The sequence below is a fragment of the Eumetopias jubatus genome, unplaced genomic scaffold, assembly GCF_037043125.1.
Source record: "Eumetopias jubatus isolate StellerSeaLion01/CBP00866 unplaced genomic scaffold, mEumJub1_p1.0 scaffold_8, whole genome shotgun sequence".
Lineage (NCBI taxonomy): Eukaryota > Metazoa > Chordata > Mammalia > Carnivora > Otariidae > Eumetopias > Eumetopias jubatus.
Genome location: NW_028274814.1, coordinates 38018994 through 38037378, shown reverse-complemented (window position 1 = coordinate 38037378; position 18385 = coordinate 38018994). Strand labels below are relative to the sequence as shown.

Below are 18385 nucleotides of genomic sequence, written 5' to 3'. Positions count from 1 at the left end.
TTTCTCTGGGTGATAATTCACTGTGATCTTGACCATCTAATGAGCCACCGGGAGAGAACTGGACCCAAGGGCCATTTCCTGTTAAACATTCTGAGGACTCCACGGGCTAAAGTCTCTAGCTTTAATCCGATGTGGGGAGTTTGCACAGGGCGCCCATGAGCACCCTGGTAAGGGCCTCCTGAGAAAAAAGGAAGGAGAGAGGGATGACCCAGCCCGGAGACAGAAAGTCAGACAATGGCTTCCCACTAATCATCCAGGATCTGTAACTACTGGCCTCCCGTGTGCTCTGAGTTTAAGGCCGCAGTAGACGGTTGTAAGCTGGAATCTGTTACTAAGAGTGTGGCTGAATATCCAGTCACTCCAACAAAGTGACCCATGAATTTTTCTAAATTCCCGAAGTTCATTCAAATTAGGCTATGCAGAAAAACAAACTCAGGGGTTTGATGGGACCACTCCTGATGTAGGACTGTGATTCCTTTGCCTAAAGTGATAGATGCCGCTAGGCATGACCTTGAAGTCTCCTTGGAACAGGCTTCTCTAAAAAGCTGCCATCACACGTTTCAAAAGTGAGCCGAGTGTGAGTTTTTAAAAGGACCCGTGAGTGGGTTGAGTCCCTGAAAGTCAGCAGACTGGGGGCAAGATTGGGTCGGCGGCTGGTGCTTCCTAACACAGCGCGTCCCAGGCTGGCTGGAAGGCTGCCCAGGAAAAGGCTGAACCTAGACGTTGTACCCCGCTTCCCAGGGGCCGCCACTGGGGTCTGCTGTTCCACTGCATTGTCATTTGGTTTATTAGAGGACATTTTTGTGTCTACGAGGAAGTGTGTTTATCCTCCTTCTAGAGCGTTAGGAAACTGCAGCTACGGGGGGAGCGTGCCTACAGGGGGTGGGGTTGAACCCAGCATGGAATTCAAACCATACGCTTGACTTTTATTTTTTAACTCATCAAATCGAGATGCCCCTGTGGCACCAACTTCTCACACTCCTGACACTCACAGCTGAAGTTCCCGGCTTTAGCTTGTTCTTTCTTCTTTTTTCTCCTTCCCCGAACATGGTGGAACTGACAGCTGAGTTATAAAACCCCGAGCCTCCTCTGCCTACTCCTCTGGGGGAACACAACCTCCTTTTAAGGAGAGAAAATAGAATTTCAAGTAGATACACGAGTGATAGAAATGCAGAGATTAAGGGCATCAGAGGCTTCAAAATAGGCAGGCAGGGTAGGGCCCAGGGACAGGACGGGGGCTGCAGCTGGCCTTCCCTCCCCAGCCCCACGGCAGCCTGCGGAGCAGGCCCCCTGTGCGGATCTAAGGCAGCTCTGGTTAGAAACTAGAAGAAATACTGTGACTCTCCCCAAGTCTGGAGATTCGGAGAAGTAGGGGAGCCCCTTCCGGCATGGTTTCTGCGCAGCCCTCCCAGGGCAGAGCGAGGGTGTGCTGGCAAGTGGCAACTGCCTCTGGAGTTTTCCGCTGCCCTCGTGGGTCTCCCGTGCAGAGCAGGAGTAAGATGGGTGGCCTCAGGAACCACTGGCCATGTCAGGGACAGTCAGCAGGCCACCGGGTTAGAACGAAGGGCCGGTGGGAGCCCTCAGGGGCATCAGCACTAGGAGGATTTTCAGGGGTGCAAACAAGGTGTGGACGTTGTCAGGGAGGATTGGCCTGTAAATGATTCAAAAGAAAGCAGAGAATCAAGAAGGGGGGGGGCCAGCATAGATTCTCCCCGCCAGTGACCTGGAGACCCCCCCCCCTCCCTTGAGGGACGCACGCAACAGGGACAGTAACAGGAAGCCCAAAGGTCCACTCTCTCCTGGTGCCAGCAGGGCTGGGTGAGCTGCACTAGCTCCAGGGGACAGGCAGGTGGCTCCCCAGGGGCTACTGCCACGGGCTCTCTGGCCAGCATGGGCAGGAGGAGGGGCGGGGGGCGGTCAGTCCGTGTTATGCTCAGGTCTGGAGGTGGAGGGTGACAGGGCAGACTGTCCTGCCCCTGAGCCCTGGCCAGGCACGTGCCCCAGCCCCGGGCCCCTCCAGGTCCCACAGGCTGAGGAGGGCCCTCAGCCAGCAGACCCCAGCGGCCCTAGCACCGTGTTCCTGCCTCCACTTGGCTTGGCTTGGATCCAGTTCTTCCTCATCTTCCCCTTGCTTCCCCTTTGCTCCAGGACTCCCCTGAGGACATGATCTGCCCTAAGCAGAACCCCTCTGTCCTCCTACACCGGGGCCCAGACTCATCTAGGGCTCACTTAGAGTGTGCCTCTCACACCTTCTGGGGTCTCCTGCAGCCTGGAGAGGCTCGGGGCCTCCCAGAGGCCCCAGAGCTGGAGGGGGCGGGGGACTAGCAGGGGAATAGCTTCAGTGTCTGAGGTGAGGCAAGGGCTGCAAACAGACACTCTCCGCGGGCTAAGCAATGCCCCTAGCCCCACCGTCCCTGTAGCCATGTGGGAAGAGGTGGCACAGCAAGACTTTTGGAGTCCTGAGCTGCCAGGGCACAAGATCCCTGCGGTTGGCAACCCACTCCAACCCTAGTCTCTGTCAGCCCGCCCTGCCCACCAGGACCCCCAGTGCAATCATACCTGGGGCTGGGACGGAGGCCACGACCCGCCCAGCCACCTTGCTGAGAGCCAGATCCCATTCGGGATGCATGGCACCCCGCCAGGCCAGACAAGAGGGGGGCTGGGGCTGCTTCCTCAGCATGCAGCGGAGGAGGGTGCGCCCAAGGCAGCTAGCTCTCAGCCTCAATGTCAAAGCATATGGAAGTTCTTTATGGAATCTTCTGTTGCTCCACCCAGGGGGTTAAGAACTAGGACTGAAGGAGAAAAGGGGCGCACAGAGAAACAGGGTTATGGGCTCCAGGGCCTGGGCACAGCTTGGCTCTGCATAGGCCTCCAGCCTGAGTTGTCTCCCTGGAAGAGGTGGGCAGCTGGCCTCCCCATCTGTGGCCCAGGGGAGAGAAGCTGGTGCAGCTAACCCTGCCCTGCCCTGCCCTGCCTCCACCCCAAGCAAGGGCTCTGTTGCTCAGAGCAGGGCCCACCTCGTTCTTGCCCTGCCCCCCTCTGTTGCTGTGTTAACTACCACCTCCTATTGCCGATGGATTCCAGAACGCAGAAGAGAACTCCCGCATCTCCATCACCTTCTTCCGCCTCTTCCGGGTCATGCGCCTGGTCAAGCTGCTGAGCCGCGGGGAGGGCATTCGGACCCTGCTGTGGACCTTCATCAAGTCCTTCCAGGTAACCACCTCCACCCTCAGCAGGCTGCAAGGAGAGCCTCCGCAGCTCACCTGGGCTCCCTGAGCGGGGAGGTGAGGCAGCACAGGAAGCCCACCACCGGGAGCCGAGGGCGGGCTTACCTTGCTACTCAGCCTCCCTCTATGCCCTTGCTTTCCTCCGGTCTATAATGAGGCCCTCGGACTCCATCCGTGGTTTTCAAAAGCATTCTCCTGGAGCCCCAAATTTCCCCAAAGTCGGGGTACAGAAGGCTGGGAGCTAAGGGGGAGGCTGAAGTGGTTCTGCTTTCTTCTCTCATCCGTGCATTTTTCCGCAAGAATTTACTGCACAAAGAGGTTTTGTGGTGGAAAATTTTTGAAAAACATGGGCCCAGATGATCTGATAACCTCAGTGGCCCTCCCACTTTGGGCAGTTTTAGGATCCAGCTGTCACCTTCCTCCCAGTAGGCATTTCTGCAATGTCTGCTGTCCACACCTGTTTGTAGACCTAGCCAAACGCTCCAGGACCCTGGTGTCACTCCACTCAAGGAGACACGGCCCCCTCACAGGGGCACAGGGTTGCCTAACTATAGGATTAATTCTCTTTTCTCAGCCATTATTTTCCATCTGTGAAAGCAGAATAATGATCGCCCCTGGCCATCTCTGAGGAGTGTTATGTAAGTTTGAAGTTAAAGAGAAGCAAACCTGTGAGGTCCCTTGAATTCCTTGAAGATGAGTGGTGTAGAGACCCCTGCATGTACTTCCACGCTTCCTTAGCCCAACACTGACGGCAGCTTCATCCCACCCGCGGAAACACCACTCTCAGGCTTCCGGGCACTGAAGGATTCCTTCCTTGTCCCCGGCTCTAGCCAGTCTGGGCCCAGGGACAGGCACGGAGTGGGTCCCTGATCCAAATGTGCTCAGAACTGAAGTTGCAGCCAGAGGAAGGGCTCTGTGGTCAGGTGCCTGCCTTACTCTGGAATCCTCTCCCAAAGGCTTACATAAACACCCTTCCAGGCAGCCTCCTGCCCTGGGCCTCATCCACCCAGGCCCTTCACTGGACCAGGCTGGCTGCACTCCCCATAGCCAGTCCTCTGCCCACCAGGCCTTCCTGATGAGCTGCAGCTGCCCTCCCTGCTAGCCCCATCCCACCCCACCCTACCCCACTGGTGGGTGCCGTACCCTGCCCAGTCCCTGGGAATCTGAGGATTCTGGGGAGAGCGGAACTGGGGGCTGACCCTGTCCGTGGGTGCACCCCTGGGGTCCCATAGCCATGATGACTATATAGGCTGCCAACTCACTTCCCCCCCCCCCCACACACACACATAGTTCCTAGGAAAAGGCAAGAGACCCAGGTGAGGAGAGGCTTGAATGTTGACCTGCAGCTCCAACCGGACAGAAGCAGCATCCATGTGCTCTCGCAGTGCCATCTAGTGGTGTGTGGATACCTGGCAAGGCTTTTCCTAGTCGACCGTGTGGCTCTCGGGCTTCCAGAATAGGCCCTGAGCCCCAGAAGGCCTCTCCCCAGGAGAAGCAGCAGGGACTCCAGAAATTTAAGTTGTCTGAGCTGCCAGGCAGAGTGAATAAAATATATGGGACCCAAATACGTGGAAGGCATTGCACTCAGCCTTTTGTAAGCCTTTAAAGCATTTAAATGCCAGAGAACCCCTGAGAGGTAATTACATTTCTTCTCGTTTTTCAGAAAAGGAAATTGAGGCTCAGAGAGGTTAAGTCATATGGCCAACCTCCCATAACTAGAAAGTGGCAGAAATAGGATTTGAGTCCATAACCTTTCTTCTACTTAAGTTTTTCCTTAGTGCTTATTTTTATTACGACTGGCAGGATATCATCAAGCTATGTAAAGGAAGGGTGTAACCTGCCTCCAACCCACGCCTCCCCAGGAAACCTTGGTGTGTATCCTCCATGGCTTTCTCCTTGCTGTACAAAGACCTATGTCTAGTCGGAGGACATTTGCTCATTCTTGACTGTTTTTACTCAAGCAGTATCCCACCATATGTATCCCTTACCCTGCAGCCTACTTTGCTCGGTACACCACACTGCTTCTCAGGTGATTGAAACCGAGGGAAAATGAGAGGTCAGTGCCGTGGTTCAGGCCTTCTCCTGGTGCCCAGAACTTCTGTGGGGCTCTTGGAAATGCCCCTCCCAAAGCCAGGCCGCAGCGCCCCCTGGGAAAGGCTCTGACCAGCCATCCCCCTGCCGGCCTCACGTCCTGTCTCCTGTGCTTCCTTCCAGGCCCTGCCCTATGTGGCTCTTCTGATAGTGATGCTGTTCTTCATCTACGCAGTGATCGGGATGCAGGTAGGACAGCTGGCCCGCTGCACCTCAGCCTCCTCTTTCTCTTCCCACCTCCCAGCCCCACGTTCCCGGACACCTCTCTCTTGTTCCTGACGGTCCCTCTCTCTGCTTCCACTTCTGAGGCCAAGAAGGTCACAGGAATTCAAACATCCCTTCAAATGGTGTCCTGTAGGTAGCAGGGTCAATGGCCATGTGCTGTACGCACCTTATCTCCCCTTTGCCCCAGGCCTGGTCTCTGCTCTCGGTCGGGAAAAACACTCCCAGATTAACGCCAAGGGCCTCCGGAGAGACAATCCCTTCCAGAAAACGACACGAAGGGTGTGTCAGACAGCATCCCTCCCCTTACCCAGGTCTGACGGCCTGAGAACTGCCCCCCACCCCAGCACCATTCAGGAGAAGCTAGTGACAGAGAGGGATGGAGGAGAGAGGGAGGGAAAGAGGGAGTCAGGCAGGCAAGCTCCCCCCATCAAACATGCCGCAGTTTCAAGGGCCTCCCCTCGCAGGTGCCCACTGCACCCTCCCCTACCGCAAACCCCGTGACATTCTGCAAGCAGCCTCTCCTCAGGGCTTCGGAAGGCGCCAGGGCCCCACACTCACACCAGCCAGGACTTTTCCTCAGTGGCTCCCGAAGGAAGACTCCCCCGCTTATTCTTTGCAGAAAGACCCCAGGTTCCTAGGCCAAAATCTTCTGAGATGAGAAGAGCTACCCTGCTCCCTCACCAAGGGTGGCAGCTTCTAAGACAGGCATAGCTCTCAAAGGCCAGAAAAATAAGGGGGCCGCTCATGTCAGGGATAGATTAAGCTTGCCCGCGTCCCAGATCACTCCAAAATCCAAGAACTGTATTTGGAAGAGTGGGCATCTGGGCTGAAATGGCAAGGAAAAGGAGGCCAGAGCCTTGAGTTCTGAGGACCTAATGGTGACTGTAATTGATAACAGTGCTGTGTACCTGAAAGTGGCTCGCCACACCAAAAAAAAAGCTCCCTATGTTAACTGTGTGAGGTGATGGATGTGTTAATTATCTTGGTCTTGGTAATGATTCTACGAGCGTGTACATCAAATCACCACCATACTGTACACTTTAAATATATACAATTATATTTGTTAATTATTCCTCAATAAAGTTTTTTTAAGGAGAAAAAATATATGTTCTCAAGAATCTGCAGCCAAAAAAGAAGAAGAAGGAGACCAGAGAGCCCTCTGTCCCCACACAGAAGCACGGTGCTGGTGGCAGCGTCCACCTGCTCTCAGCCCAGCTCCCAGTGGCCCATCGGGACCTCTCCTGAGGGTCCATGGGTTTTTTCTTCTTCCACCTGTCCAGTGTGGTGGATGGAGATCAAGGGCTGGATGGGGCAGCAGGTGCCTACCCCTACAAGGCCCTGCCAGGTCACGTCAGGGGACTCAGTTCTGCTATGGGCTGGCCTGACCCACAGCCAGCCATGACCCCTGAAGAGACCACTGAACGATGGGTGGTCACTAGGACCCTGTCCATCCACCATTCACTGAATCTCCCTCCCCTCCCCCTTCTCAGGTGTTTGGGAAAATTGCCCTGAATGACACCACAGAGATCAACCGGAACAACAACTTCCAGACCTTCCCCCAAGCTGTGCTGCTTCTCTTCAGGTGAGTCTCTGAGGACAGATGGATACGAACACACCTGCATGACGCAGCCCTGTGGTCTGGACATAGAATGAGAGGGAACCGTTCCAGGGGAGTGGGAAGGGAGAGAACGGATGCTGGATCTCCCTCCCTAGACTAGAGAGCTGGCATTCCATTGCTATTTGTAATACTTTCCATTGAGTGGCCCACTGGTCACTGACATACCTGCCAGCAACCACCCAAAAACACTAGAGGATCACAAGTCGAATACTGACAGCACCCTGGTCTGGACAGCACCTTGGCTCAAAGCCACGCCTGTGACACATTCGCTTTGGGTAAGACACCAAACTCCTCTGAGTCTCGGTTCCCTCGCAAACAAGTACAGCTGCCAACGTCGATGCCATTTGCTCTGTTGGTTACCATGACCTCATGCACTTAGTATCCTCCTCAGTTAAGCCAGCTATGAGCCTTCACCCTTCTCAGAAGGCTACCGCCTCAGGCCTGACTGGGGAAGAGTGTTTCTCAGCCTGCTCCTGACTGAGGGAGTCCATGCCGCAGCCTGCTTCTTCCTCATCGGACTCCTGATGACCCCCTTGCTCTGCCCCCTTGGTTCTTCTCTCCTGGGCTGCTGGAGGAGACCATCTAGACCATCTAGACCAGGGCTGGGAGATGAGAACTATTTACCCCATCCTTGGAGCAGATGATTTCTAAAGCCCATTCCAGCTCATGTACTCTACGTAATATGGCACTGGGAGAGGCAGTGAACTCCCTACCATTCCCTGGGGTCTCTCTCCAGAAGATCCAGAGATCCACTCTATCAGATAGCTCTACCTTCACCAAGTTCTATAGAATCCTTTCCCCACACCCAAGCCCAAGTATCATTATTGCTCAAAGTGTATTAAATCAAAATGATAGCTCTTTAAATATCAGTTAGACATTACCACCTACCTCGGATTGTAGACTTTGAGAACAGAAAGGCCACTGTAAACCACAATTTAACAGCAACACTTAAGCCTGTGCCATATTTAAATATCAGAGCTGAATGCAGATATAAGACTGAGCACATGACTCTATCTCCCCTCCTTTCCTAAAGTCCTTGATGACAGAAGATATTTCTTAAAAGAATAAACCCATAACAGTACTAAGAAGGGAAAAAAAAAAAAAAAACCATGGAAGAATGCTATTAATGAACCAGGAATGCTGAGGAATTTCTAAGTGGAAGAAACCAGAAGGGATTCAATTGACAAAGGAACAAGATCTGAGGAAAACCTATCCCGAACAATGCATGGTCTATGGAGGAAGTGAGAGCAGTTCCAGGATCGACAGGTAAAAGGTCCAGGAATGACCTGGAGCCACAAAGAGGCTGGCCCCTCAAGAGACCTGTGTTTGCAGAGCAGTTGCTAATGCTCACAAGCTGAAAGCAGCAGCTCTTGACATCACGCCCCTGGGCTTTGGGGTCTGAAAAGTAGAGTAGGTCCTCCCGAGGAACCCCACCCTCAAAGATGTGCTACCTGCCCACCTCACCTGTTGGCACATGTTCTCTTTCCCTTTCTTCCACGATCCTCAGAGAGGCCCTGTAATGAAAATTTGATCCACAGAGGTGTGAACTGGGTCCTCAATCACAAAGAACAGTCAATAATAATCCCAAAGTATTTGGGGGAAACGAATATCAATAAAGAAAGGCACCATGCTCAACTCGCAGATGAATGAGCACATGAGGAGGAAAAAGAACATATAAAGCCAGAAGACTTGAAAATAAATATAATTCATATCTTTAGAGAGGTCGCAGAGCATATCTGTTGAATTAAAAAGCAGGAGGCAGAGAAAAAGTCATTATTATTAAGAACAAATTAAAGAGGGAACTCAGAAAAACATCCTTGTTGAAATATTCAGAAAATGGGCATAGCTAAAGAATGAAATAATGAGCTAAAGGATCAAATCTAGGGTTCTCTCAGTACACAGCCAAAAGGACAGAAAGATTGAAAATATAAAATAAAAGTTAACACATGGAGGGTAGAGCTGAAAATCTCATCTTTCTAATACAAGTTCAAGTAAAAACAACAGAATGAATGGAGAGAATGAAATCAAGGAATGATCAAAGAAAATTTCAAATAAAGATATGAGCCTTCAGGTTGAAATGGCCTACTAAGTGCAGAATAGGTTTGTCAAAAAGTCCCTTCATCAAACACAGTATAAGGAAGTTTTAGAATACCAAGAATAAAGAAAATATCCTAGAAGCATCCAAAGAGAAAAAAGTGAATTATTTTCAAAAATACCAATTTTCATTAGACTTCTCAATAGCAAAAGTACATACTAGAAGACAAATAATGTATGCAATATTATGAAGAAAACATATTTTTGAACCAAGATGCCTGTAATACAGCCTAATTAGCATTCAAGTAACAAAATAAAATTGATTCCAAAAGTGTAGGAACCCAGAAAGTTTACTCCCTTGCATAAACCTCTCAAACAACTACACAAGGATGTACTTCTAAAGAATGAAAAATTAATCTAAGAAATTGAATGAACAGAGTAATGATATTAGTAAAGAAACCATAAAGTTTATAGTTATGAGCAAAGAAATCACAAACCTTATATTAAGTCTAAATAATTGTTAAGGGTGGTATTAGTTATTAAATAATTATTGCTAATTTGTAGGTATAATAATTACTTTGTGGTTATGTAAAATGTATTGCTTTATTTTTGATATGCATATTGAAGTATTTAGGGCTGATATAATGATACTACATGAGGTGTGGGATTTGCTTTAAAATATTCCATCATGGGGGCACCTGGGTGGCTCAGTCGTTAAGCATCTGCCTTCAGCTCAGGTCATGATCCCAGGGTCCTGGGATCTAGCCCCGCATCGGGCTCCCTGTTCCGCGGGAAGCCTGCTTCTCCCTCTCCCACTCCCCCTGCTTGTGTTCCCTCTCTCGCTGTGTCTCTCTCTGTCAAATAAATAAAATCTTTAAAAAAAATTTTTTTTAAAATAAAATATTCCATCATGGAGATAAAAGATACAGAATAGGGAATATAGTCAGTGGTACTGTAATACTGTTGTATGGTGACAGATGGCGGCTACACTCGTGGTGAGCAGAGCATAATGTATAGATTTGTTGAATCACTATGTTGTACACCTGAAACTAATGTAACATTGTGTGTCAATTCTCAATTTTTTTAAAAAGATTTATTTATTCATTTTAGAGAGAGAGGGAGAGAGAGTGTGTGTGCAAGGGGAGGGGCAGAGGGAGAAGGAGAGAAGCAGACTCCCCCCTGAGGAGAGAGCCCCATGCTAGGCCCCACACTGGGCTCAGGCTCAGGCTCCATCTCAGGATCCTGAAATCATGACATGAGCTAAAATCAAGAGTTGGATGCTTAACCAACTGAGTCACCCAGGTGCCCCTCCTCTTTCAATTTTTTTAAAAGTTGAGAGTGCAAAAGAATAAAATAAAATAAAATAGTAAAATAAAATAAAATAAATTAAATACTTCAGCTAAAAGGGGAGAAGGGGATTGTTGGGGAGATAGATGAAACACACACAACAAAATATTAATGGTTGTTAAGATTGGGTGATGGGTACATGGGGTTTCTTTGTACTTTCTACTTTTGTATATGGTTGAAAACTTTTGTAATTAATTTTTTAATAAAAAATAATAACTGTTAAAGCAAAATGTCCAAAACCTTAATAGCAGTTTGGAAGTGAAATTTCTTACACTCTCAACAAGGTAAGAAGAATGAGAAACATCAAAGTGTGCTGACATTCTTCCCTTGTTTATGGAGAGGAAAGAGGTACTGTTCAACTTTATACACAGTCAGAGGAAAATGTGTAAATAGATATGTTAAATATTTGAAGGTCAACCACTAGAGAAACAGAAATGGAATATGTACATTCCAAATCACTAGATGGAAAAAAAAAACAGCAAGGGAAAACCTTAGCAATTCTGCAAAAGGAAGGAAAGACAAAAGAAGGAAGGTGGGGGAGAGGGAGGAAAAGAAAATTAGAAAATAAAACAAGATGGCAGGAATAAAAAACAAAAATTAATCACTAAAAATTCAATTTCTCTATTAAAAGATAGATACTCTAATGTTGGCTTTAAGAAGCCTGGCTGTAGCCTGTTTATAATAGAGTAAAATAAAGGAATGGGAAAATAAAGGAATGGAAAAAGAATACCAGACAAAGCTTCCAAAAAAAAAATAGGTGTAGTAATAACAACATCAGAAGAAATAAAATTCCAGGTGAAAGGCATTAAACAATACAAAGAGGGATATTTGATATTGATAAAATGTATAATCCACCAAGATTACAAAACAATCATAAAACTACATGAGCCTAACAATATAGTTTGGAAATATATCAAGGAGATTAAAAGAACAGTAAGGAAAATATGAACACACACACACACACACACACACACACACAGTGGGAGACATGTAAAAAAAAATGACAGACCAAACAGAACAAAATAAAAGATAACGTATAGAATATCTAAAAATACAACTGACAAATTTAAGTAAATTTGTAATCAATAGATAGCAAAAAAAATTCTTTTTTTTAAAGATTTTATCTATTTATTCGACAGAGAAAGTGAGAGAGTACAAACAGGGGGGAGCAGTAGAAGGAGAGGGAGAAGCAGGCTTCCCGCTGAGCAGGGAGCCCGACACAAGGCTCGATCCCAAGACCCTGAGATCATGACCTGAGCCGAAGGCAGCACTTAACCATCTGAGCCACCCAGGCACCCCAAAAATACATTCTTTTTAAGCACCCAGAAACATTCACAAAAATCAGCCAAGATTTAAGTCACAGAGAAGAATTCAATGAATTCTAAAACTTCTCTAACTTCAATACAACGAAAATCAGAAATAAACCACAAAATCAGTAGTCCCTCCAAAATCTATCCACTTAAATGTTTTGAGTCACTGTTCTAAATAACTCACAGCTGAAGCTGCATACTTCTTAAAAATGAAAGAGTGAGAGCAGTACATCTTAAATTTATAAAATGCGGGGCACCTGGGTGGCTCAGTTGGTTAAGCGACTGCCTTCAGCTCAGGTCATGATCCTGGGGTCCCAGGATCGAGTCCCTCATCGGGCTCCCTGCTCAGCAGTGAGTCTGCTTCTCCCTTGGACCCTCCCCTCTATCTCATTCTCTCTCTCAAATAAATAAATAAAATCTTTAAAAAAAATTTATAAAATGCACCAATCAATACCAAAGAAAATTTCAGAGCCAAAATTTATTTTACAAAATCTATAATAACCAAACTGATGGATGGAAGAAGAATAGCAAAATAACCCCAAAGTATGAAAGAATGCACTTATTAAAATAAAAGCAGAAATTAATAAAATATAAAACAAAAATATTTATCAATAAACTCTAAAACTAAGTCTTTGAAAAGACCTATAAATAGACTTTCATCAAAACCAATTTTTTTAAAAAGGCACAACATCAGGAATAAGAAAAGTAACGCAATTACAGATGTGGAAGAGATTTTTAGAATGATAAACTATTATGAACAAATTAATCTAAAAGTAGATGATTTTATGTAGGAAAATATAAATCACAAACTGTCTTAAAAAGAATTTTTTTAATTAACCACAATAGAAATTGAAAAGGTAGTCAAGGTTTTGGTCCTCAAAAAGTTCCAAGATCCAGGGGCACCTGGATGGCACAGTTGGTTAAGTGTCTAACTCTTGGTTTTGGCTCAGGTTGTGATCTCAGGGTCCTGTGGCTCCTGGCTCAGCAAGGAGTCTGCTTCTCTCCTTCTCCCTCTGCCCCTCCCCCTACTCCCCCCCAATATTCTCACTCGCTCTCTCTAAAAATAAATAAATCTTAAAAAAAAGTTCCAAGATCCAGTATTTTTCTCTCAAAATATCAAGGAATAGATCATTCCTATGTTACATAAACTTTTCAGGAATAGGAAGGGGGTATAAAATCTCCTCAGTCATTCCATTAAGTCATTCTATAAGGCTAAATAAGGCTAATACCTTATGTATTAAGAAAGAAAAAAAGCAAGAAGTATAAATATGAAAATGTAGAGACATAACTGTCATTGTTGGCAAACAACAGGTTAATCCAATTAGAATAAAACAAGAAAATCAACTCAAAACCCTTATAACAATTCATAGGATCAGTAAAGTGGAAGATGAATAAGGGAAAACAATCACTTTCCTGTACTGGCAATTATTAATTTGGTCAGCCAGCTGTAACAAAATACGAAAGGGGTGGCTTAAACAACAGACATTTCCTTCTCACACATCTGGAGACTGAAAGTCTGAGATCAAGGTCCTAGCCAATTCAGTTCCTGGTGTAAGCCCTCTACCTGGCCTGCAGACAGCCACCTTATTGCCGTGTCCTCATATGATGGAGAGAGAGAAAGCTCTAGTCTCTCTTCTTGTTCTTATAAAGACACTAATTTTATCATGGGGGCCCCAGCCTTATGACCTGATCTAAGCCTTATTACCTCCTGAGGCCTCACCTGCAAATTTATTGAGGTTTAGGACCTCAACATATGCATTTGGTGGGGACATATTCAGTCTATAATAGGTAATTAGTAAATATAATAGAAAAGAGCACATGCTATCACCTTTTCTCATCAATATTATATTGCAAATTTTATCCAATGCAATAAGAAAAATAAATCAAAGAGTAAGAATTACTCAACAACAAGAACAAAAAAAAAAAAAACCCACAATTTTAAAATGGGCAAAAGAGAGGCGCCTGGGGTGGCTCAGTCAGTTAAGCGTCTAACTCTTGATTTAGGCTCAGGTCATGATCTCAGAGTCGCGGGATCAAGCCTCGTCAGGCTCCTTGCTCAACAGGGAGGCTGCTTGGGATTCTCTTTCTCCCTCTCCCTTTGCCCTTCCCCTCTACTCTTTCTCTCTCTAAAATAAATAAATAAATAAATCTTCTTTTTTTTAATGGGCAAAAGACTTGAATAGACATTTCTCCAAAGAAGATATATGAATGGCCAATGAGCACATTAAAAGATGCTTAACATCACTAATCATAGGGAAATGTAAATCAAAACCACAGTGAGCTACTACCTCATATTCATTAGGATGGCTACTATCAAAAAACAAAACAAAACAGAAAACAACTAGTGTTGGCAAGGATGTGGAGCAATTGGAACCCTTATGCCCTGTTGTGGGATATAAAAAGGCACAGCCATTGTGGAAAACTGTATGATGGTTCCTCAAAAAATTAAAAATGAAATTATCATATGATCCATCAATTCCACTTCTGGGTATATATCCCAACCAACTGAAAGCAGGATCTAGAAGAGATATTTGTACACCCATGTTCATAGCAGCATTATTCACAGTGAGTAAAATGTGGAAGCAACCCAAGTACCCACTGACAGGTGAATAGATAAGCAGAATGTGGTGTATACATACAATGAAATATTATTCAACCTTGAAAAAGGAAGGAATTCTGCAATACGCTACAACAGGGTTGAACCTCGAGGACAGTATGCTAAGTGAAATAAGCCAGTCATAAAAAGACAAATACTGTGTGATTCCACTTATATGAGGTACTTAGTCAAAACTGTAAACACAGAAAGTAGAATGGTGGTTGCCAGCGTCTTGGGGAGAGGAGAATGGAGACTTATTAATTAATAGTCACAGAGTTTCAGTTTTACAAGATGAAAAGAATTATGGGGATGGATGGTGATGATGGCTGCACAACAATGTGAATATACTTAATATCACTAAACTAAACACTTAAAAATGGTTAAGATGGTAAATTTTATGTTATGTGCATTTTACTACAAAAAAGGAAAATAATAAAACCTCTTTTAAAAATTAATTGCCCATGTAAACTATACAAGAGAAACTGCAGAACTAAGAGAATTCAGCAAATCTTCTATAGATAAAGTCAACTATAGTCCCTCTACATCACTTGGAAATAGGAAATATAACTTCTTAAATACACTGCTTATAAAAGCAACATTTTGTTTATTTATTTTAAATAAGATACCTAGAAAGAATCTAACAAAAGATATACATGGGGGAATTATAAAATTTTCTTAAAAACATTAAATAAGGCCTAAATCAATGGAGAGATGTGCCACATGGATGGCTGGGAGACTTAATGTCCCAAAAATATAAAATTCTCCAAGTTAATTTATGCAGTTCCAGTAAGACTCTCAGTGAGATTATTCATGGAACTTGATGAGCTGATTGTAATGTAAGAAAAAAGGAAAATGAATAACTAAGACAACTTTGAAGAACAACAAGCTGGAAGGACTCACTGTTTATAAGAGAGCAAGACTTAATATAAAGCTTCGTGATTAAGACAATGTGGTACCAACAGACAAATAAACCTACAGAATAGAATGAAAAGGCTAGCACGAGACCCACACATCTATGGAAATATAATTTATGTCAGAAGGGATAGTTCAAATCAGTAGGTAAAGATGAACTACTCAATAAATTGTATTGAGAAAATTGGTTATCTACACAGGAAAAGATAAAACATATTTCTACCTTATATCAAGCACAAAAATAAATTCCAGATTAATGGGTTATTACATAAAATAAAATTTTAGGATTTTTAGAATATATAGGAGACTATCTTTATGACCTAGAATAAGGAAGGATTTCTTCAAACAAGACGGCAAAAAGCACAGTGAAATTTAAATTTTAGATTCATCAGGGGTACCTGGGTGGCTCAGTCGGTTAAGTGTCCAACTCTTAATTTCAGCTCAGGTCATGAACTCAGGGTCATGGGATCAAGCCTCCTGTCTGGCTCCGCACTCAGTGGGGAGTCTGCTTGAGATTCTCTCTTTCCCTCTGCCCCTCCCCAAGCTCACTCTATCTCTATCTCTCTCTCTCTCGCAAATATATAAATAAATCCTTAAAAAATAAAATAAAATTGGGGCACCTGGGTGGCTCGGTCGTTAAGCATCTGCCTTCGGCTCAGGTCATGATCTCCAGGTCCTGGAATCGAGCCCCATGTGGGGCTCCCTGCTCAGTGGGGAGTCTGCTTCTCCCTCCCCCACTCCCCCTGCTTGTGTTTCCTCTCTCACTGTGTCTCTCTCTGTCAAATAAATAAATAAAATCTAAAAAAATAAAATAAAATTTAGATTCATTAAAATAAATAGGCTTCACCGTAAATAAGGCTGTAGACAAGCCACAGACTTGAAGAAGGTACTTATTATGCATGTAACTGACAAAGGATTAATGGAAAGAATATATAAAAACAAACCACAAATGAACAAGAAGACAAATAACCCAAGAGACAAACAGACTAAAATATGAACACATAGTTCAACAGAAGATGAAATAAAAATTCTTAACTCATTAATCATTTAAACCCAAATTAAGACAGCAATGAAATATCATTTCACACCCATCATATGAGCAACATTTTTTAAAATTCACTAAGACAAAGTGTTGACAAGTCAAGGGGGCGCCTGGGTGGCTCAGATGGTTAAGCGTCTGCCTTCAGCTCAGGTCATGATCTCCAGGTCCTGGGATCGAGCCCCATGTGGGGCTCCCTGCTCAGCGGGGAGTCTGCTTCTCCCTCTCCCTCTGCCTCTCCCCCTGCTTGTGCTCTCTCTGTCTCTCTTTCTCTCAAATGAATAAATAAAATCTTAAAAAAAAAAAGAGTTGACAAGTCTAAACTCATAGAATCAGAGAGTTAGGAAAGGAGTTACCAAGAGCTGGATGGGGTGGGGATAGGGAGAAGTTAGTAGAAGGCACACACTTCCAGCTATAAGATAAAGAAGGTCTGAAGATCTAAGTGTAACATAGTGATCATAGTTGATAACACTGTATTAGATACTTGAAATTTGCTAAGATCTGAAATGTGCTCATCAAAAAAAAGAGATAAATATGTGAAGTGATGAGTGTGTTAATTAACTAGGTGGGAGGAGTCCTTGCACAATGTAGCATTGAATCAAATCGTCACGACGGACACTTTAAATATCTTACAATTTTATTTGCCAATTATACCTCAGTAAAACCGAAAAACAGTTGACAGGTCTGCAAAGCAATGGCATTTGTCCTGCACTGATGACAGGAACATAAATTGCACAAACCCTTGGAGAACCAGCAAAACTAGTGAAAGTGAAAACATACCTACTTCACCTGGCAATTCCACTTTCTAAGCAGATAACCAAGGCATAGACCTGCATGCTGATTGCAGGATTCTTTGTAATAGCAAAAAAGAAAGGAGAAACCTTTAACAGGACAGCAGGTTTTTAAAAATGGTATATACAGGGCACCTGGGTGGCTCAGTCGGTTAAGCATCTGCCTTCGGCACAGGTCATGATCCCAGGGTCTTGGGATCAAGCCCCACATCAGGCTCCCTGCTTAGCGGGGAGTCTGCTTCTCCCTCTGCCTCTGCTCATGCTCTCACTTTCTCTCAAATAAATAAATAAAATATTTTTTAAAAATTGGTATATACATAGAATATATTGCTATGTGGCAGTTAAGATGAATGAACTAGAGCCTAATGTATAAATCTCCAAAACTTAACATGAATGGCAAAAAGAGGGACTTTTCAGAAGAGGTGGTTTGTGACCATTTATGGAGTTTTAAAACATTCAAAACAATGCTATGTATCTTCATATTTAGTAAATGTATCAGAGCATTCAAGGAATGATAAATACCAAATTCAATTTAGTAGTTCCCTCTGGGGAAGGAGGATGGGGCAAGGGGTGAGGGAAAGATCCAGAGATATGAGATGGGCCCCACAGGTGGTGGACTCTCTCACCGCTCTCCCCTAGGTGTGCCACAGGGGAGGCATGGCAGGATATCATGCTGGCCTGCATGCCAGGGAAGAAGTGTGCCCCCGAGTCGGAGCCCAGCAACAGCACAGAAGGCGAAACACCCTGTGGCAGCAGCTTTGCGGTCTTCTACTTCATCAGCTTCTACATGCTCTGTGCCTTCCTGGTAAGCTGAGGTGGGACTGAACAGCCACAGGTCGTGAGTGTGCAGTTCAAGGCAGCCCAGGCCTTCTATCTATCTCTGCAGCTTGCAGTCAGAGGAGCCAGCTTGGAAAGACTCAGTAGCAATTTCCAACCACTAGACAAGGGCACAAAACCCTGGGCAAGAGCGAGCCCAACCAGCACCTTTCTCGTCTCTTCTTGGCTTTTGTCATGGTGGCATTGTCCCGGGGACAGAAGGGATGTGTGTGTGGAGGCCTAGAGGCAACCGATATGTTTTGGACACTTTGATGAGTAGTGTAGGGAAGGATGGTGGAGAAAGCTGCCCTCTGTCCTTGGCAGCCCTATCCAGCAGTTTGGTATGAGGGAAAATGTCCAGTCCACATGTGGGGTTCAT

General features: G+C 45.3%; 1 protein-coding gene across 14 annotated transcripts in view; it reads left to right on the top strand.

Moving 5' to 3' along the window:
* CACNA1C (calcium voltage-gated channel subunit alpha1 C) overlaps nt 1–18385 on the top strand; it is a 720546-nt gene that overhangs the window by 665796 nt on the left and 36365 nt on the right. For all 14 annotated transcript variants that reach the window (XM_088025853.1, XM_088025852.1, XM_028121052.1 and 11 more), the window contains 4 exons: nt 3085–3213; nt 5442–5507; nt 7034–7125; nt 17830–17995. In XM_088025853.1, the coding sequence (XP_087881979.1) occupies nt 3085–3213; nt 5442–5507; nt 7034–7125; nt 17830–17995 (453 nt within the window). The remainder of the gene's footprint in view (nt 1–3084; nt 3214–5441; nt 5508–7033; nt 7126–17829; nt 17996–18385) is intronic.